This window comes from Haemaphysalis longicornis, unplaced genomic scaffold, assembly GCF_048455015.1.
Source record: "Haemaphysalis longicornis isolate Haplotype H1 unplaced genomic scaffold, Haemaphysalis longicornis Haplotype H1 scaffold_8, whole genome shotgun sequence".
Classification (NCBI taxonomy): domain Eukaryota; kingdom Metazoa; phylum Arthropoda; class Arachnida; order Ixodida; family Ixodidae; genus Haemaphysalis; species Haemaphysalis longicornis.
Genome location: NW_027526445.1, coordinates 94342512 through 94364971, shown reverse-complemented (window position 1 = coordinate 94364971; position 22460 = coordinate 94342512). Strand labels below are relative to the sequence as shown.

General features: G+C 46.5%; 1 protein-coding gene across 1 annotated transcript; it reads left to right on the top strand.

The window, feature by feature from the left end:
• The first annotated feature begins 20416 nt into the window (after positions 1-20416).
• On the top strand, positions 20417-21558 carry LOC144148390 (uncharacterized). The gene is made up of 2 exons (XM_077679930.1): positions 20417-20496; positions 20573-21558. Exon 2 carries the CDS (start codon positions 20797-20799, stop codon positions 21556-21558), a length of 762 nt encoding a protein of 253 aa, XP_077536056.1. The 5' UTR covers positions 20417-20496; positions 20573-20796.
• The last annotated feature ends 902 nt before the right edge of the window (positions 21559-22460 follow it).

The following is a 22460-nucleotide window of genomic DNA, read 5'->3' as shown; positions in this document are numbered from 1 at the left end:
GTACAGCTGTTGGGCCCGCTGGAGTTGGGGGAGTGAACTTTGTCGGGCGCGGAGGATGTTGTAAATTGTTTTTGAATATCGCGCTGAACCGCCACGTCGTTGCAATGAGCCGCGCAAGGAAGAAGACGATGAAGAGGAGCTGTACGTCAAGCACGCAGCGCGTGCTGTACTTTTGCTTTGTCTTCGAAAACAAAATTACACCATCTTCCCGTGGGGAACCCTGATGAGGATGCCGAGCATCGTGGCGGTTCTGTGTGGTTCCATTGTGTTGCCGTTATGTTGAGTGATCTGGTTTTTACAACGCCAGAGGGAATTCCGCGTCCGGGTCCACACCGGTGGCAAAGGCCCGCAAGTGCTGTTGTGTTACGCTGAGTAGGCGGTGGTTCTCGAGGCGCCGAAACTCGTCCATCATGTTCTTGTCGATGTTGTCTCTGTGGTAGAATCGGTAGTCTCCGTCAGCTTTGGTGAGGTAAAGGTTGCTGACATTGGTGCACCGACTGAGAGCAATGTACACGCCCTCCTCTTCGCAGCTTTGTCTTCTCGTTCTTCTTCTTCTTCGGCGGTTCCCCTACGGGAAGATGACGACGGTGGTTGAACGCGAACCTATCTCGTGATGGATTCTTTGGTTGGCCAATCTCTAGGGGCATCCTGCTACAAACAGCATCAGAGGCGCTGCGGACGGGGCTGTTTGAGCTGCAAGGCGCGTGGCGCTTCCCGCCACAGCTTTCCCACGGGAAATTCAGCATCCCCCTCTAAAGTTTTCAGTTCGTAGTTTCCGTTGACGTTCAGCTACGCGTGCCTTCGTTGTATCAGTAGCTTCATGACGTAGTTTGAATGAGTCAAGGACATAAGGCGCGTTCGTAGCACTTGTTCCTGTCCTGGATTTGTAGCGTAGTGGGAAGAGCACCGCGCACCTCCCGTTGCGGCCAGAGAGTCGTGGGATCGAAACCGGGCGCCGCTAACTCTTTCTTTTTTTTATAGTGTAGTATCGCGGGTTGCGGACGGACGGCGGACGCTACATGTGAGTTAAAGAAATGCTCTGCATTTAAAAGAACACGATGACGCTTGCTGCGATCGCTGCCGGGTTTTGCGTCTCTTTTCTTCGGCGCCACTAAAAGCCGAAGCGCGGTTTTCCCACCCATGTACTACACTATATCTGCCGTCGACGCGAATTGCACACAAGCGGGAATTGAGAGAGGTTTATTGTAACACGGCTTAAAACGCCCCGCAAGCGCTTGCAGCGGGCAGTAGTGCATGTCTTCTGTTGCTGTCTGCAGTGAAGAGTTTATGCTTAATTTAAGAAAATTGCTACCTACAACGTCATTTAGGCTCTTTTTAGTCGCTACACTCATATGTACGAAATATTGCATGCTTAGCCATCCATATGTTGCGCACGGACCCCGCTTTGAGCAACATATCCGGACGTTTCGGGTGTGACGTAGCAACACTGCATCCGCCCTTATTGTCAGATGTAAAGATTGCATAAGTGTCTTTATTCCGCACCTAGCCTGATGTTCTTTTTGAGTCCGAATCTGAACGATACGAAAAACAGACGTAGTGTCACAAAAGTGCCCGAAGGGAAAGAGTTGCTGGAGTTGTCCAAAGGCCTTTATTAGGGGGTGCCATGTAGACCTCAGTGCATTTGGCGGCCACCACAGTTTTAGACCCTTAACATTTTTTCTGTTACAAATGACTATGCAATATACTCAATTTTTTTTTCTGTGAACACGTTTTTGTATTTTTAATGCAGTGATGAAGATCCACACAGAATGCTATCATTTTGCTGCGACTCCGGGAGCTGCCAAAGATAACGGTTCAGGTACGTGATATCGCGCTTTGGTTGGGGCCTCCTTTATACACACTTCTACGACAACACACAAACGTGCCTGAAAAACTCTAATAAATAAATGTCAAATACGAGCAAAAGAACAATAACGCGAAACCTTTTTACACTTGGACTTTATTAAAATTTTTATACCAGGTGGTATAAACGCAATAATTTTAATTTAAATACTGATTAACAGAGTAGTGCACGGTTTGGAAAACGTCACAATTATGGCTGTGTTTTTTGTTCAGGAAAACACTTTCAAATACTTCGAGTTACTGTAACAAAGGTTTATGTTGTTGTGCATTAACGCAAAATTCCTTTAGCACCACTTTAACATTCCTGGGGCACTATATATCTGCTCACGCGTTGCTGTTACCACTAGTTGCTGCGGCCTGATTTGGGGGGATATAATGATTTCTCCCTTCTTGCTGCCTGTTTTTTATTGCCCTCGCTGTCACTGTGACATTATTCGCTGTCACCGTCAGCGTTGTAGCCGTCTCTCGTAATAAACTTTTAATGTTACTCTTCAAGGCTCACTGTATATTTCGAACAAACACCCTGTTAAGCATGTCAGCTACTTTATAGTGTGTGGTCTTTTTAGCCATCCTGAATTTGCATATTTCAGGATGGCTAAGGGAGAAATCATTTGTTCAACCCTGATTTGTTCGGCGAGGACCTGGATAATTCTAATTGTGGAGCTGTATAACCCTCCGCTCTGTCATTCCAGATCATCAAGCAAAATAATTCATCAGCGAAGCGGGGAGGGAGAATGTGCTAGGCCAAGATATGTGAGTGATAGTGACGAGCAAGCAACGACACTCAGAGCAGATTTTGGACTGCGAGTCTCGCAGGCAATTCGCTCTTTCGAGAGACGCTAGCGACGCCATGCGGTTTTTTTCCGAAGCCTCGAGAAGGTGATCGCGGAACGACCACTCCGGCGTACGGGCCCGCTCTGGCAGTACGACGGCGGCGATGTCGCATGCAGCGAGAAGCAATAGCATGTGCAGTGTCCCCCAGTGCAAGAACCGAGCGATAAGCGGCAAAACTAGCCTTCACAGCTTTCCGAAGAACCCAAAATTACGTAAAGAGTGGGTGATAAAACTGCGCATTGGAAAGAAAGTGAGGCAACACATGTTCGTATGCAGCGACCACTTCAAAATGGATGACATGTTTTGAGGCCAGCTTGGTCAGTGAAATATGCCCTTCCTTGCGTACATTCTGTATTGACCGGCTCACTGATGCATTAACGTTGATTTTAGATAACCTAGTTCAAGTCAAACCGAGGCTGAAGAAGGGAGCGGTACCTTTGCGCAACCTACCTGTGCGTAGTCACGATGTTACACCGAGGCCGAGGTGCAAAAAGAAAGAAGGAGCGAACGGTGCGTTGTTTGACGTTTTTATTTAAACAGTCACGTAATGCAATCACTGCTGAAGTGTTTTTATATGTTAACCTTCTTAACGAACTGGTTTGGATCGCGTTGACGGTTCAAACATAATACGTTTAGATGCTGCATCCCTAAAAAAAAACAGCGTTGAAGCGTTAATTTGATTTCCATTGAGTGCGAGTAATTGTCAGTAAAGTGTTTTATTCCAGAAAACAGCCCCGGAGCTGTGTCATATGGTGCATGCACTTGTGAGCCTGCGTTGGCGCCGGAGGAACTCGGCAGCAGTGGTGAGACAATAACAATGCCCTGTGTTGTTGTAGTATAGGCGCGCGCGCGCACGCACGCACGCACACACAATCTCACCTGTATTCATACTGTTTTTGGCAGTTATATAAAGTTGCTAAAATACTTTTGATGTTCAGGTTTCAGGTTGTTGCAAAATGCAATGAAGCTTTCCATGATTCGCGCTTATCCAAATTCGGGCATCTGCTTTTATCCTGCTTTTTGTGGCAGACCTACCTGTGCTACAGTGGATGGAAGATGCCAGTTCATGTCCAGCCTTGGCCCCACCTAACGGAGAAGTGACACAAGGTAGTTTTTCTAAACGTAGTTAGAAATCTGCGAATTGTATACGTGTAAAAAAGTTTTGCCATTTGCCTCATTTCAGAACAGGCAGCTGCCGAGGCCCTGCTGCTGCTTCAGCGGTTGGATGGTTCGCCAAAGGAGGACAAAGCAGTCCAAGCTAACCCGCATCACGACATAGGGCCAAAATTTAGGATAACTGATTTGCTGAAAAAAAATACTAAATAAAACACCTTCACAGGGATCCCAGATCATAAGATTTTGAATAAGCTAGCCCTACTAGTTAAAAAACCCGAAAACACGAACACGATGGAGGCATCACCTAAAGAAAGAGTTGTTCTAGTTTTCATTGTTCTAAAGCAAGCAATTTCATTCTCCTGCATTGCTGTGCTCTTTGGGTGTAGCATTTCCTCCGTGCACAGGTATTTTGTGCACACTCTTCCAGTTCTTGCCGCTACGCTGCACACAGCCATTGAATGGCCTTCGAAAGACGAAATATTGAATAACATGCCCCTGCACTTTGAGAAGTACACGAGAGTAAGGGGAGTGGCAGACTGCACTGAAATTCCCGTAGAGCGCTCACACTGTGTGACATGTCGGCTGTTGACATATTCGCACTACAAGTCAACGTACACAATTAAATTTCTAGTGTGCGTCAGTCCAGGAGGAACGATTACGTTTATTAGCGACGCTTATGGTGTCCGTGTTTCTGATAAGGCTATAACAACTCAATCAGGCCTCCTAGACAAATTTGAGTCTTTTACAGATGACATTATGGTTGACAGGGGATTCTTCATCGACGACCTGTGCGAGTCTCGTGCAGTTGGCATTGTCAGGCCACCCTTTACAGGGAAGGATCCCCAAATGACCAAAGGGGAAGCGGTGAAAACAGCTGATATTGCAAGGGCAAGAGTTCATGTTGGGCGAGCAATTCAGAGGATAAAAATATTTAAGACTTTCAATTCAGTTATTTCATGGGACATGTTGCCACACATTGACCGATTGTTTAGACTTGCATGCGGCTTAACTATCTTGTGTGCTCCTATTCTCGCAGATGACAAATTTGTTTAAGCTGTGTAGGATTCACCACGTTGTTTTGGAATGTCCTTCTCTCATTATAGCACAATTCACAGCAGTGTGCTTGATGAAAAAAAAATGTGATAATACCCATCACTAACCTTTCGATCTGAAGTGTACGTTTCACCAAAATCTGCAATGGTAGCATGTACACGAATAAAACACCACTGTTTTCATCATGAGTCTGTGGTGCATTTATTCGTGAGTGACCGTGTAATTGAGATAAATCGCAGGGCACCACAAGAGAACAAGAATATTTTTAGGCGTGTAAGTGACCTTATGATTAAATATCGGTGACGCAATGCTAGCGAGTGTTAATCTCGGCAAGTTTTGGAAGAATGTTTTTAAAGTACACGTAAAGGAGCCTGCCCAAAAGTTCTCGCATGTGCTGCACGTCCCTTGGCACTTCAAGCACAAGGCTTCCCACAGGCGAGTAGACCACAAAGTGGCACACGTCCATTGCTAGAAGGAGCAGGCCCAGCTGCACCTGGGAATAATATTTGTGCTGCTTCCTGAGAACAATGTTTTCTCCCTCGGATCGGAGAAATTGCACCTTTTTTTATGCACGAGGTTTACTATGCTGTCCTCCTTACCCAGCACGGGCCACTTTACTTAAATTAGAACGCGCCTGTTACCCTGGCTGCTCACTCCATCTGAACTGTAGCGAAGCCACGGAACTTCTGGCGCACCTACCATTCCTAGCCTGCCGACCTTTGCCTGGTGTACTGTGTCATACTCCTCCAGTGCAACGGGTTCATTGTCTCTTCCATAAGTGGTAGCTTGGTTCCCTGAGAAAGTGCTGCGACAATACAGGCGATTGAGCTTTGCAGCCCACGTGCGTTTGTTCTTCTCTTCGAACGTGTGCAGCTCCCTGCAAATACTTCCAGTAATTCTCTTTTTTTCTCTCACTCTGCCAGAGAGTGCCATCCCGGTTAGCTGTGTCTAGACAGATTTGCTTGGCCCGTGCCTGACTTAGGCACACTTTCTCTTCATAGAATGCCCGTTAGTTGGCGTCCAGCATGGACAAAGAAAATCTTTTAACTTTGAGGCTCATTCCCTGCATAACTGGCTCAAAAAAATGAAACTCTGTGTAATCCCTTAGAATTGGATTAACATGTTCTGCGGCAAACACTGTGTCCATCACACGCTCTGCGTTGATGTCATGTGGAGCAGCCTTCCTTGTCTTCCTCTGTCGTTGCTTATGCTTCGCAAGAGCAGAATTCGGCGCTTCCTCTATGAGCTCCTTTCGGATGTCTTCTTGAACGTTCAGCGGAAATGTGCTCTTTTCCCTGCGTTCGACGTGGCAGAATTCATGGACTGGCCTAGGCTCGTACAGGGTGTTCACACTCACTCGGCCCCACTGCTGCTGAACATCTTTGCACGAAAGTGAGTCCAGGCATTCGGTGCTGACTCTGAAAAAACATGAACCAAAGAACGCTGAGTGTAATAACTCTGAACATATGAATTGGTACAAGTTGTCTTAATTTTGAGCCATAAACATTATGACGTCATGTAAATAAAACAATTTTTGTACTGCTTGCTATTTTTTGTACTGCTTGCTCTAAATATTATTTTACAATGCAGTTGGGACGGGAGTCGAAAAAAAAAAACAGCTGGCTGGCAGCTTGACCATCACACCTAACCCATTTAATTTGGTTTGGCATAGCAGCACTGCTGCCAATCGAAACTAAACACATAATTCGTAGTAATGAACTAAGAGACACTTTAGAAGAAAACCTTTTCCCAAATACGCTCTGTAAATTGCAAATACGTAGTACAATATAAAAGAAAACCACTCACTTGCTCAAGTAGGTGAGGGCAGCAAAAAAATGCATGCATCGTCCCGACAGGCCACCCTTGCAAGTGCATTCTCCCTGAAAAACGACGCAAATAACAGTAAGGATTTAGAGAAAATGGTAACTGATTTAGCAGACATGTCAGCATAAATTTAAAAACTGGTTTTCGAAAAAAACGGAGACGGAAGTTTCAATCCGGCAAACGGTGGCGCCTCGTGCAAACGAGCCTACGCGGAAAACTCGCTCGTTGACGTTTGCGTTACAAACACAGCAGGCTGCGAAGGCACATTTCGCTAGTAAACGTTTGTATGTCGTACGTAGCGTAAACCTATTTCTATTTTCTAAGCATTGGGTTCGGGAGTTGGCTCACAAGCACCTTTTGAAAGCACTGCTACTACGCGAAATTTGCCGAGAGGCAGCACGCTCAGCGACCGCCAGCACGTACCCGCTACGTTCTCTGCGCGATTCGCGAAAATAATGAAAAACGAACAAGCACACAATGTAACGAACGTAGCGGCAATGTTTACATACCTTTACTGCTCCGGTCCCGTTGTGAACGTCTACCTTGACGTGATGGGGTGGTTTCTTGTCTGCAGGCAGAGTGCTTCGATGCCGATCACGTCTTGCGTTGCTGCTCTGACACCGCAACACACAATGTGACCAGCATTGTATATAGCCTCACCTTCGGCGAGCGAAAAAATGGTTTTGAGCGAGACAACCGGGCTCAAATTGGCCTGTTGGGCTAAACGCGCATGCTTCCGTCGAGGCCCCATCACCGTCTCGTCCGCCATTGCGGTATACCGCCGCGCCACCTATAGAGGCTGGAAAGAGCGGATCCCTGGTTAGGCACGTCCCGGGAATCAAACCCGGGACCGCTACTCTATGAAATTAGTAATCTAACCACTGGGCCACCCATACGGCCCGATAGGTATGGGGTTAAAAGCTGCGGGGAACAATAATACGAGCAGCGAATGCGAAATAAAAAAGTTCGGCCGGCACGCAGTGCTTGTTGCACGTAAACTATGTTGTACGCAAATAGGCTAGATAGGAATGTACACCAGTGTGTAAGTGAGGCGCTAATTTCAACGCAGAAGCGGATGACAACGTGGCGGCATAATGGTGACAAAGGACTCGTGGCGCAAATGCGGGCTTCGGGTTGCGCTCAGTTTTGTTGCGCTGAGCGAAATGAAGCAGCCCACCACACGAGGTAATGACTTGGGCCAATGAGAACTGGCCGCAAGCCATGAGGTGGGGTGGCCCTGATGGAAGGGAGAACACCACGAAAGTGGAAGGAGCGCGATGGCGAGGTGGAAGACTTGGCGCTCGTCGGGTTTTCGCGACCCGAGCTCGAGTGTGGTCCGCCTGGCGCATTGGCATTCTGTGGCCGAGGCGCGACTCCTGACTCTTGGAGGCGAGCAACGTTGACGTGCTTCTACCCTGTACGACCCGCCACCTGCTGCCCGTCGGCGACCGGCAGTGCACGGATGGATCCCGCCCGCTGCTACAGGGCACCGCATCGTGAGCGGCTACCAATTAGACCGTTGTATACTATGACAGCGGTGTGTCTTCCTCGTCGACGCTCCGTCGTGTGCGACGCCGTCGACATAGCACCAACACGCCACCACCGCATTGCCACCAGCTTTGACGTTGATGCTCCGGCATGCGTGACGCCATCATCGTCGCCATGCCTCGTCTCGCATCTTCGCCAGAACCCACGCGCCTTGGGACTCCATCGCATGGCAGTGAACATTCACTGGGGATTTCTTTGTACTACTTTTACGTTACGCAGTCACCAATGAGGTAGAAAAAGCCAGTCATTTTTCTTGGTTCAAAATGTTCAAATTGGTTCAAAATGTTGGAAAATGTTGTTCAAAATGTTGGTGAAAAAAAAAGTAATTAACTAACACTGCCAAAATTAGCACAGCCAAAATTAGCACAACAAAAACAATTGGACAACCGCCGCCGCATTGAACAAAAGAGCGAAACAATAAAAGAAATTCTTGCCATGGTCCGAATGGAACTCGGAGTACTCGCGTTGTAAAACCGGGGATCTTCCTAGTTGCGCAATTCTCATTCGGAGTGAATAGCATTTCGTTTGGGTTCATAGCACACGTGTGTTTTCGACTTCGGATGAGTTGAAATGGACTTCGGGTGCGGCCTTCAGCAATTTGGCCTTCACAGTCTAGGAGAGGGGGCTTTCGTTTAACACAGTTTCCATTAAAAAATCTCCGCTTTTTGGCCAGCTGTCTCTTTAAAAGGGGGAACGCTTTAGAAAAAGCACGTTGAAGCTAGTTGTACACCACTAGCTCTGCTGTTTCCTTAGTCTCCTCATCATCACTGCGAAGGTTGTAAATTTTGTAGCGTAAGCTACACTGGCCGAGGTTGAGCAGTTTGCGTGGGCCATGAAGGGCCGTTCTGCGCAAGCGCGACGAGCATTGGAGTGGTTTGGGTCGAATCCGATCAGATTGGATTGGCTTGGATTGGCTTGGCTTGGCTTGAATTGTATTGGATTTGGACTGGATTGGATTGGATTAAATTGGATTGTGTTGAATTTAAATCCAATCCAATTGGAGTATGGGTGTGTAGAGAATTGAATCTCCCCATTCGCCGGTCTGTGCATTCCAGAGGATTGACGTCATAGCCGCGGCATACGCACTGTGCCGGCGCGTGCATAGCTGCGCACCTCCGTTCCGCAATAACCAAGTCTGACGCTGTGCCGCATACTCTTGATAGCCGTTTTGCGTGGCTCCTGGAGAGCCGAGCCGCGGGAGGAGCCATGTGGGAGGAGCAGTGACTGGACTGGACTGGACTGGACTGGACTGGACTGGAGTGGACTGGAATGAATTACATTGGATTAGATTGGATTTGTTTTGAAATCGTTTTAGCAACAGTAAGCATGATAATCAGCTAATCCTGGACAACCAGGTAACCTCAGAATAACCAGCTGAACCTTAGCTCACGCCACGTATATCCTGGCATAGCCGAGCTAAGCCACTGCAAATTTTTTTTTGTTTTCCTGCTGGCTTCCGCGAATGCTTTCTGCCTTGATAAGTAACGGACTTCGGGAGCAGTGGAATGTACAGTTCGTCGAAAGAGGTAGCACGGATATTGGCGAGAATGGCATAACAGTGTGAGGCCCTCTGTTTACGTTTTGGTAGACACCCGTACCGCCATGACCACAAGCTGTTGAATTGAATTGAATTGGGGTGAATTTTATTTCATTTCATGTTTCAAGAGCGGATTACAACAAGAGTAACAACAAGATGATCTTAGAAGTCGACTTCTAGTGAACAAACTTGTGTAGGGGCTGTAGGAACAAAAGCGGGATTTTCCGATTTCTTTAACCGGTTTTTTTATATCCTCGATTGTTTCAGATACGACAGAAGACAAGCGGGGAACCTGCCTAAACCGAACCTTACTCTAACGACAAGGAGTGTTGCTGCCAACTTCGCGAAAAGCCGCCGACTCAGCTTACTTGAGTGCAACTGTGGATAAAAGTAATTAATTTCATGCAAGCTCTGCAACAGATAAGATGACGATAATTTGGTATTTTTTGGAAGGGAAATAATTAGAAGGACTGATAAAATTGGCGCCACAAGGGAGAGAATCTAAACTATACACAGGTAAAGTTCAATCGCTACTGAAGTACTGGCTGGCATTCTTGCATTTAAAGCCAACAGCATCCGGACAATATGCATTATCGATAGTTTTGCACTCACGACATCAACATCAAAACTGCCTTGACCACACGTGCGTTCCTCGCCATTAGTGTTGCTCTTTCTCTTTGATTCTACAGCGTTTCGCGTTATTGTCGGGCCCAGTTCATTTTATATGTGTTCCTTTTTAGGGAGGTGGCGAAATCCCAACAATAAAGGCCGATGTTTCCCAAGTAAAGAAAATATCGCAGTAGTGAAAATCACGGCAACGTTCAAAGTGTCCGTATCCTTATGTGAGCATCTAATTGTGGGATCGTCTGACTGGTAATATTTGTCTTCTTGACTCATGGTCAAAAACAGCGCAAGGAACACAGGGACAAAAAGGACAAAAGCACTGTGTTCCTTGCGCAGTTTTTCCCCATTAATCTTAATCTGCACCAACCAGCCCAACTTGCCACCGTCGTCTTTACTACAATGATTCATTCTAGCATTCAGGGAAATATCGTTGTTGAAAGATCTATTTCATATATTTGGTTTATGTATTATAACTACAATTTCTTTTTCTTGGTTTGAGTGCATTAAAAGCTAATCCGCGGGGTTCTATCGTATTCACGTAAAACTGCAACTTCCATGAATTGTGAACAATCTATGTGAAGAAATGATGACATGCAGGAAATCATCAGCATAAAATCACAAAATTACAACGTGGCATGAAAGAACACGGCGAATTCGGCACTACAGATAACAAATTTCAAAGAGGAAGTGTATGTTTTCTAAGATTCAAGCATTACAGGGAGTACTATTGGCACTGCATGGATATGTATGTAACAAACATCTTTAAATAGCTCTGCACTCAACTATAAAAATGCCAGTAGACTGCAATTTGAACTGTACGGTATAAATGATGTCCGCAGTCATCTATATTATATCCACACCCGGCCCACTGGATACGTGCGTTTCATTACACATTCGTCACAGGCTGTACAAGAACGCCGGAAGCCTTTCTCCTCCAACCCAATAGTAATTTCTATTTTGCTGCAAACTGAACTTCTACGAGGACAGGGTGTACAAGGCCGTATTGACTGGACGCCTCCCATGAGGACACGAACACGGGAAGTCGGCTTGCCCAAGAGGCACAGCCGAATGGTATCGCTCGTTCCTTTCCACCGAACTCTTCGTTGCCCTGTTCCACGCCCTAGTTGTTCTGCCCCTCCGACTTTAGAAGGCAGGATAACGACCGGATGGCGTCCCCTGCAGGTAACCTCTTCAATGTTGGCACGCAATCACGGGCGGCTGAACTATTCATAAATAAGCTTTGTGCTGCCGCTGCGTGTACTCCCAATATAATTTAGAAATAGACCTGCCGACCTGAAGGACGGGGACATTGCCGTTGTTGCAATCTAGGCGTCAAATCTCATTTACACCCTCTAATCTGGTCATGCATATACTTCCAGAAGCATCGAACACAGCATCTACCACATCATACCCCGTCTACCTTCGCTGAAATATCAGACAACATAGATTGTGGTGATCTTCTTTCGGAGCTTGCGTGCTTTGCAACTAAGATTGGTCTCGCGCAGGTAGTCTAGCAGTACGACGCCTAGTCTGCCACACTGATGGAAAAACTGTGAAGTGCGAAGTAAGTCTAAAGTTTGAAGTAAGTGGGAAGTGTGCCCTGAGCATGAATTAAGAGTGGGCGTGGGAACAGCGCAGAAATGCGGCACCGTAACTTTGCTCGCTTGTTCACACAGGTTGCTTCACTTCTTCACTTCTGCTCGTGGCTATCACCGACTGCTGGGCATGAGCCGCGGCCAGTGCTTCCACCTGATAGCGACCAGTTTTCGGCCAGTCCAGGATTGTGCCGGCAACACCCCTGCAACATCTTCCCGAGCGAGGCGGCCACTTCATCGGTTGTGACGTCATGGCGAGCCCAGGATAAAAACGGATGGCACCAACCTGTCCTCTCCAGTGGGCGTGGGAACAGCGCAGAAATGCGGCACCGTAACTTTGCTCGCTTGTTCACACAGGTTAGTAACAACACTTCTTTATATGCAAAGAAGTCAAACAATGCATGATTGATGCTGTTGCCACGCCCGGGAGTCTTGTTGTCACTGTTAAGTGAATGTGTCGATGTTATATCTATGCTTGTCTTGCTAGCTGGCGACGTTGAAGAAAACCCAGGGCCCAATAAAAAGGTTCCAGAGTCGGACGCATCCAATAGGGCTCATGAGCCAAAATTTAGTGACATGTTTGCTCTTCTGCAGAGCGTGAACTCTCGAACCGAAAAAATGGAACAAGACCAAGTGAAGTTAATATCTAGCGTGAATGAAATTAAAAACAACTAGGAAGCAATCGAGCGCAAAGTTAACGACATCGACCGTAGGCTCGCCGCTGTCGCAGCAAAAGCGTGTGACAATGCCGAGGTCGGGGATGAACTTTTGCAGCTGAAGCAGCTAACCGACCATCTGAGCAGAGAAAACGCTAGGTTACACGATGTACATTCTCAGCTTGAGCATAGAATGAGACGCAGTAACCTCTTGTTTTACGGTTTGACAGACTGTCCCCAGGAGAAATGGAACCAAACTGAAGAAAAATTGTTTAAAGAGATCACTACCGTTTTTAAGTCACCAGTGCCGAGCGAAGCACTTGAGCGAGTACACAGGCTAGGAACGTACAGGCCCAACCAAAATATGCCTGTTATTGCGAAGTTCGCATCTTTTAAGTTAAAGCAGGAATTACTATCACTCAGCGGAAAATTCAAAGAGAATGGCATCACTGTAAGTGAGGATTATTCCCTTCAAACACGGCAGGCGAGAAAGAAGCTTGTAGAATTTGCCAAACAAAGGGACGTATCCTTTGTTTGCGCTCGTAATCCCGCATTGTTTACAAATCACTTCAGTGTCTCTTTAAAGTGCTATGAGAAGCAAGGACATTAACGGCAATAAATTGTGAGATGCACCGTTTGGATGATCGCGTGGATTCGAAAAAGCAGCCACACAACAGACGATATGCCCTCTAGAAAAAAAGACAAGCTACACCTTACATGAAGTGAAATAGCCGGCAGACATAAGTAGTACTTCTTCATTCCTGCAGCTTTTCTTCTCAATGTATATTGATAACTTCAAATAGATTTAAAGTGATTTTCTGGTGCAACAGTAAAACGGGGTATTTTTATTTTGTAATACGATAAACATATTATTTCTCAGTTCATCACAATTTTGTTGCGGTAAATCGAAAAGCGAAAACGGTCATGTGTTCAATATTTCGGCGAACATGAAAGATCCCCAGGTGGTCCAACTGTATCTGGGGCTCTCAAGTTGTGCGCTTCTTCCCTGTGCAGGGTTGGTGCGTTAAACCCCACCATCAATCAATGTTGCGGAAGAAACTCAAAATTGCGTCGCCCGATAGTGGCGATGGGACCAGTCTATCTGTCGTACCTAACCGGCCGAAATAATTCTGCACATCGACTAGCCCCAATCCCCTCTATGTTAATAATGATGGCTAGGAAGAAAGAACAAACAATACCGCCGTTTATATATAATTATATAAAAGTGCCGTTTGGAAATAAAGATTTTTGTTTTTAAAGATTTTTTTTATATTTTGCTAAACAAAACAAACTGTTTGAAGTTACTGCGCAATTTTAAATTACATATTTAATGCATTTTACAACATTTTGGAGAACAATTTCGTTGTTTAGCGACATATTTTAAAATTTCCACGCACTACTAAAATTCTTTTATTGATAATAGATATTTGCATTTTGACGCGCTGTAGAAATAGTCAAAAGACTGTCTCATATTCAACTGTACGTAGTAGTTCCATGGTTTGTACTGTAATTATGCCTGGTTGTGCTGCTACTGCCAAAGGTGGTTCCCATTGTACCTGTAAAGAGAGGTAGTTTTTAGGTACCCAATAAGTTTTGCTGCCCCAAAAGAAAAGGTGGACTAAATAAGTATATGGGGTACAGCCAACAAACCACGAACGCTGTGTATTTGTGTACCTTGCAAGGTAAACCCAGTGTAATTGAAACATCTTGTGTAAAGGGAGTGGGGGCCAGGGAAAGGGAAGGGTCCCTCCCCCGTAGGACACGAGCTGCCCTCTTGGTGCAAACAAACCCCATGCACCAAGAAGTGTGTCATTTGCATTTGTGTCTTTACAGTGATAGTTCTTGCCTCATTCCGTGGAAAGTACCTGGTTTGTCAACAGCAAGGAGCGATGTCATCGTGGAATGTAACGGACGGACTTGGTGTATGTACGCGGGTAACTGTAACCACAGGTGTTGTGTACCTGCTTTTGTAACACGAGAAAAATAAAAATTTCTTATGATCAACTAGCTGGGCTGAACTGTCTAAAATGGTGCTGTTGGTTGGTTATCTGTGTAAAAACCACCGGGAGGTTGCAGTGCTCCAAGCCATGGCATCCACCCGATGTTTTCTCGCCATTTCGCCGCACTCTCGCAGTTTTGTGATTACTATACTATTTGGCTCGACAGCCATTGCGGCTAATTGACAGGCAGGTGACTGAGTCGCACTTGCACCTTTTAAGAAAGACACAAAATTATGTTTCATCGTACGATTGCGTGAAAAAATGTTTCTTCTCAGAGCCTTGGATGCAGGGAGATCCCCCAGTTGAGTAGGTTTACGTCCTGCACTTATCGAATGGTTTATGCGCTCCGATTGTTAGTCTTTTACTTGTAGTCCACGAAATCATTGAGTGATTGTGCGCGGCGCACGGGAAAACTAGATTGATCCCTCGGCGGAAGAGCATATTGCCAGATGTTGTTCAAGAGATTTCTGAGCTATTTAGGCTATGAGAATGGGTTTTTGCTTTAAATTGTTTTGTAATTTTAAATAGTCATACGAGACTTCACGTCTTACGTGTAATCTACGTATAGATCTCTTCAATACAATCACAACATTCGAGAACTCCCCGAATTACTTTCTGAGTTGCCCGCGTAATGGACCCCACAGCTCGCAAACTGAGATCTTGATGGTGACCTTATTCCTAAGCCTAAGTTCAAGAACTACACGCGTCACTCGTGCAATAGAGAGCGATAGCGAAATTAAAACACTAGGTCACAGTACGATCGTCCAGGGGTTGCAAAGCCACCTGCACCACCACCACGACCAGAGCTGTGCGGTGGGGCTATAATTGAAGACTGCCAGTGGAGCCCCATAGCCAGCATTGGTGAAGAGCCAAGGCAGCGCTTAGAAATGGGCGTTATGCACGCTGCCAGTCTCGGGGCCATAGTGGAGTGCACGTATCGGTATTTCTGGCGCTTCGTTGCATCCGCGCCGGTGGAGACGAAGTGTGCATTTTGTTACAATGAGCATATTAGCTAACATTGCTGACGAAGCGGTAAATGGCGAAGTGGTCACATGAGGCCGAGGCCAGGTCACCAAGGAGAATCCGACTTTTATGGTTTGCACGCCCAGAGTACAAAACGGTGGCGTGAATCTAATGAGCGAAATAGAAAAACTAGACTCCGAATAAGATAGGGCACCCGAGATGAAGCTTGAATCGCTGCATGGGAGAATGCAGCCGGAAGGGCGGCAGGCGCTCCGCAGCTGCCGTTGCTTCTGATGCCTCCTCCACTCTTCCACGTGGTCCTGTGGTTCCTGGGTGCCACCTAAGAACGAAGGCTGGAGCTCGTTTTTTTGAGTCAGCGCTTTTTAAACGCGAGTGATAACGTTTTATTAAAAAGTAATGTGTGTCGCAATAGACCGGTTTGTGGATCAAAAACCATCGCAACAACTGTGGCCCACACCGCGTGCATGAAACAAGACTTCTAATGTGCCAAAACGGTTACTTTCCAATAGTAATACGGTCATAGGTAACACAGTTCATGCATCTATGATGAAGGGGTGCCTTTGTACGTATACTGCCACGAAGCCAAACACGACGCAGTTTTCTTCAAGGAAAACAAGTTTATTTGAGCGAACTTTTGCTCCCCTAACAACTCTCCCTTGTGCTCCGTTGTACTCCCCTAAGAATACACAGGCGGCGAAAGAGCAGTCCACAAATTGACGTGCGCAGACGAGCCTGGGCTATTCGAATACCGCGGCGTCTGCTGTGCACGCTTTTATCTTTTCTCGCGAACGATTCTCGAACCGTGGATTTACATGCAGAACATTGCAGATCAAAGAAGATTATTCTAAGCTGTTGACATTAGTTCGAAACACTCTCCCAATCAAAGGAGATAACACGTTCAGCTTAAAGAATGGAACGCACACTTCACTTAGCCCCTGGATAACAAAGAAAACAGCCCGGCGCAGCCGGTAGGCAAAACCATAAACAAACAAACCAAAAGCATGGTTCGCGGCATTACCCCCTGTAAGACTGCATTGACCCGATACTAAAATGAAAGACAGTCCGAACGAACAAGAAAAGAGTTCGTTATCTTGCGTAGTAAGGTTTCAGGCGAACCACGTGGACGATTTCGGACCCCGTACGTCGTCGTGATGTTGCGGAATCACCATCGGGGATTACCCCATAGGTAAGTTGGCCGACACGTTGTAGAACCCGCTAGGGTCGAAAATTGATTGATTGATTGCAGGGTTTAACGCGCCGACGCAACGCAGGCGATGAGGCGCGCCGTAGTGGAGGGCTCCGGATTAATTTTGACCACCTGGGGATCTTTATCGTGCGCCGAAATCTCGTACACACGGGCGTTTTTGCTTTTCGCCTCCATCAGAAAAGCGGCCGCCGCGGCCGGGAATCGAACCCGCGACCTCGTGCTCAGCAGCGCAACGCCTTAGCCACTGAGCCACCGCGGCGGGTGGGTCCAAAATACCATCGCAAAGCTTCACACTGAGTCCGGGTCGTCGGATGGGAGTCCAAACCCACACACAATTCCCTTGGTGGTACTCGGCGTCTCGGCGTCGGAGATTGTAGCATCCGGCATCCACTAGCTGCTTGTTTGTTGTACGAAATGGAGCAATCCTTGGTATCCTTGGACGTCAGCGTTGTGGTCGTCGTCTTCTACGTGCGGCAGCATGGCGTCAAGCATTGTAGTCGGCCGTCTTCCGTAGGCAAGCTCGAACGGTGTCATTATCTGCGTGGTTTCTTGTACAGCCGTGTTGTACGCAAACGAGACATACGGGAGCACTTCGTCACAGATCTTATACTCACTTCGACGTACATGGACAGGGGGTGGAGGGGGAGGAGTACGTCGTCTTTCTTCGCTGATCAGTGTTGTAGCGTAAGATTCCTTGCATCAGCTCCGCAGTAAAGGCCGTTTAGAGGTCCGTGATTAGGACTTCAGGGGCTCAACGACGCATCACAACTAAACTTATGAAGAACTTTGCGAGTTCTTCTGCTGTACCCCTCGGAAGAGCGGCGGTCTCTGCGTAGCGCATCACGTAGTCTGTCGCTACGACAGTCCACTTGTTCTTCGATCGTGACGTAGAGAACAGGCCCGAAAGGTCCATTCCAATTTCTTGGAAGGGCTTCAAAGGGACGGCGATCGGCTGCAGAAGTCCGGCGAGTCTCTTCGGCGGCATTTTTCGTCGCTGGCAGTTGCGGCGGCTCCGGACGTACAGGGAGACGTCGGTTGTAAGGCGGGGCCAACAGTACGTCGCCTTGATTCTTCCAATAGTGCGTGCAGTGCCGAAATGTCGGGATGACGGGTCGTCGTGGCAGGCTTCGAAAATATCGTCACGAAGGTCTGCAAGGATGATAAAAAGATAATTTGTTCTCGAAGGATGGCAAGTTGGGCTAGTTGGTTCATAGTGACCATAAGGAAATGCAGCGCAAAAAAAGGACGGGACAAAAGAAGAATTAACGACGACACGGCGCTGACTCGCAATTGAAATTTAATAGAAAAAACACACACATATATATACTCAATGCACGCTTCCTATCATGTCTCTCGCGATTTCAGCAAAACTACAACGTTGTGATAGTATACCTGCCTAATACTACTCACTAAGCACTGCACCAGACAGTAAAACAAACATTCACTCCAACACCTTGGCAAACGCGATAACAGCACTGACACAATTCACGTGCCAAGCACTACCCTATTGTGCACTGCGATCATTCAAGAACACATATTCAGTCTCGGCTAACGACATTGACGGAATGCTGACGCACTTTTCTCCCTTCTTTCTAATGTGATACGCTTCTATAATTTCCCGTACACGTTGGGCCTTATGTTTAGCAATTACGACAGTGTCTTCAAACACCGGAGCACACCCACACTTGGCACCACGATGTTACACCGAGGCCGAGGTGCAAAAAGAAAGAAGGAGCGAACGGTGCGTTGTTTGACGTTTTTATTTAAACAGTCACGTAATGCAATCACTGCTGAAGTGTTTTTATATGTTAACCTTCTTAACGAACTGGTTTGGATCGCGTTGACGGTTCAAACATAATACGTTTAGATGCTGCATCCCTAAAAAAAAACAGCGTTGAAGCGTTAATTTGATTTCCATTGAGTGCGAGTAATTGTCAGTAAAGTGTTTTATTCCAGAAAACACTTTACTGACATGTTGTGCATTAACGCAAAATTCCTTTAGCACCACTTTAACATTCCTGGGGCACTATATATCTGCTCACGCGTTGCTGTTACCACTAGTTGCTGCGGCCTGATTTGGGGGGATATAATGATTTCTCCCTTCTTGCTGCCTGTTTTTTATTGCCCTCGCTGTCACTGTGACATTATTCGCTGTCACCGTCAGCGTTGTAGCCGTCTCTCGTAATAAACTTTTAATGTTACTCTTCAAGGCTCACTGTATATTTCGAACAAACACCCTGTTAAGCATGTCAGCTACTTTATAGTGTGTGGTCTTTTTAGCCATCCTGAATTTGCATATTTCAGGATGGCTAAGGGAGAAATCATTTGTTCAACCCTGATTTGTTCGGCGAGGACCTGGATAATTCTAATTGTGGAGCTGTATAACCCTCCGCTCTGTCATTCCAGATCATCAAGCAAAATAATTCATCAGCGAAGCGGGGAGGGAGAATGTGCTAGGCCAAGATATGTGAGTGATAGTGACGAGCAAGCAACGACACTCAGAGCAGATTTTGGACTGCGAGTCTCGCAGGCAATTCGCTCTTTCGAGAGACGCTAGCGACGCCATGCGGTTTTTTTCCGAAGCCTCGAGAAGGTGATCGCGGAACGACCACTCCGGCGTACGGGCCCGCTCTGGCAGTACGACGGCGGCGATGTCGCATGCAGCGAGAAGCAATAGCATGTGCAGTGTCCCCCAGTGCAAGAACCGAGCGATAAGCGGCAAAACTAGCCTTCACAGCTTTCCGAAGAACCCAAAATTACGTAAAGAGTGGGTGATAAAACTGCGCATTGGAAAGAAAGTGAGGCAACACATGTTCGTATGCAGCGACCACTTCAAAATGGATGACATGTTTTGAGGCCAGCTTGGTCAGTGAAATATGCCCTTCCTTGCGTACATTCTGTATTGACCGGCTCACTGATGCATTAACGTTGATTTTAGATAACCTAGTTCAAGTCAAACCGAGGCTGAAGAAGGGAGCGGTACCTTTGCGCAACCTACCTGTGCGTAGTCACGATGTTACACCGAGGCCGAGGTGCAAAAAGAAAGAAGGAGCGAACGGTGCGTTGTTTGACGTTTTTATTTAAACAGTCACGTAATGCAATCACTGCTGAAGTGTTTTTATATGTTAACCTTCTTAACGAACTGGTTTGGATCGCGTTGACGGTTCAAACATAATACGTTTAGATGCTGCATCCCTAAAAAAAAACAGCGTTGAAGCGTTAATTTGATTTCCATTGAGTGCGAGTAATTGTCAGTAAAGTGTTTTATTCCAGAAAACAGCCCCGGAGCTGTGTCATATGGTGCATGCACTTGTGAGCCTGCGTTGGCGCCGGAGGAACTCGGCAGCAGTGGTGAGACAATAACAATGCCCTGTGTTGTTGTAGTATAGGCGCGCGCGCGCACGCACGCACGCACACACAATCTCACCTGTATTCATACTGTTTTTGGCAGTTATATAAAGTTGCTAAAATACTTTTGATGTTCAGGTTTCAGGTTGTTGCAAAATGCAATGAAGCTTTCCATGATTCGCGCTTATCCAAATTCGGGCATCTGCTTTTATCCTGCTTTTTGTGGCAGACCTACCTGTGCTACAGTGGATGGAAGATGCCAGTTCATGTCCAGCCTTGGCCCCACCTAACGGAGAAGTGACACAAGGTAGTTTTTCTAAACGTAGTTAGAAATCTGCGAATTGTATACGTGTAAAAAAGTTTTGCCATTTGCCTCATTTCAGAACAGGCAGCTGCCGAGGCCCTGCTGCTGCTTCAGCGGTTGGATGGTTCGCCAAAGGAGGACAAAGCAGTCCAAGCTAACCCGCATCACGACATAGGGCCAAAATTTAGGATAACTGATTTGCTGAAAAAAAATACTAAATAAAACACCTTCACAGGGATCCCAGATCATAAGATTTTGAATAAGCTAGCCCTACTAGTTAAAAAACCCGAAAACACGAACACGATGGAGGCATCACCTAAAGAAAGAGTTGTTCTAGTTTTCATTGTTCTAAAGCAAGCAATTTCATTCTCCTGCATTGCTGTGCTCTTTGGGTGTAGCATTTCCTCCGTGCACAGGTATTTTGTGCACACTCTTCCAGTTCTTGCCGCTACGCTGCACACAGCCATTGAATGGCCTTCGAAAGACGAAATATTGAATAACATGCCCCTGCACTTTGAGAAGTACACGAGAGTAAGGGGAGTGGCAGACTGCACTGAAATTCCCGTAGAGCGCTCACACTGTGTGACATGTCGGCTGTTGACATATTCGCACTACAAGTCAACGTACACAATTAAATTTCTAGTGTGCGTCAGTCCAGGAGGAACGATTACGTTTATTAGCGACGCTTATGGTGTCCGTGTTTCTGATAAGGCTATAACAACTCAATCAGGCCTCCTAGACAAATTTGAGTCTTTTACAGATGACATTATGGTTGACAGGGGATTCTTCATCGACGACCTGTGCGAGTCTCGTGCAGTTGGCATTGTCAGGCCACCCTTTACAGGGAAGGATCCCCAAATGACCAAAGGGGAAGCGGTGAAAACAGCTGATATTGCAAGGGCAAGAGTTCATGTTGGGCGAGCAATTCAGAGGATAAAAATATTTAAGACTTTCAATTCAGTTATTTCATGGGACATGTTGCCACACATTGACCGATTGTTTAGACTTGCATGCGGCTTAACTATCTTGTGTGCTCCTATTCTCGCAGATGACAAATTTGTTTAAGCTGTGTAGGATTCACCACGTTGTTTTGGAATGTCCTTCTCTCATTATAGCACAATTCACAGCAGTGTGCTTGATGAAAAAAAAATGTGATAATACCCATCACTAACCTTTCGATCTGAAGTGTACGTTTCACCAAAATCTGCAATGGTAGCATGTACACGAATAAAACACCACTGTTTTCATCATGAGTCTGTGGTGCATTTATTCGTGAGTGACCGTGTAATTGAGATAAATCGCAGGGCACCACAAGAGAACAAGAATATTTTTAGGCGTGTAAGTGACCTTATGATTAAATATCGGTGACGCAATGCTAGCGAGTGTTAATCTCGGCAAGTTTTGGAAGAATGTTTTTAAAGTACACGTAAAGGAGCCTGCCCAAAAGTTCTCGCATGTGCTGCACGTCCCTTGGCACTTCAAGCACAAGGCTTCCCACAGGCGAGTAGACCACAAAGTGGCACACGTCCATTGCTAGAAGGAGCAGGCCCAGCTGCACCTGGGAATAATATTTGTGCTGCTTCCTGAGAACAATGTTTTCTCCCTCGGATCGGAGAAATTGCACCTTTTTTTATGCACGAGGTTTACTATGCTGTCCTCCTTACCCAGCACGGGCCACTTTACTTAAATTAGAACGCGCCTGTTACCCTGGCTGCTCACTCCATCTGAACTGTAGCGAAGCCACGGAACTTCTGGCGCACCTACCATTCCTAGCCTGCCGACCTTTGCCTGGTGTACTGTGTCATACTCCTCCAGTGCAACGGGTTCATTGTCTCTTCCATAAGTGGTAGCTTGGTTCCCTGAGAAAGTGCTGCGACAATACAGGCGATTGAGCTTTGCAGCCCACGTGCGTTTGTTCTTCTCTTCGAACGTGTGCAGCTCCCTGCAAATACTTCCAGTAATTCTCT

Excerpts from the sequence above, each read along its gene's own strand:
- LOC144148390 (XM_077679930.1), top strand. The coding sequence starts at position 20,797 with ATGGAGGCATCACCTAAAGAAAGAGTTGTTCTAGTTTTCATTGTTCTA.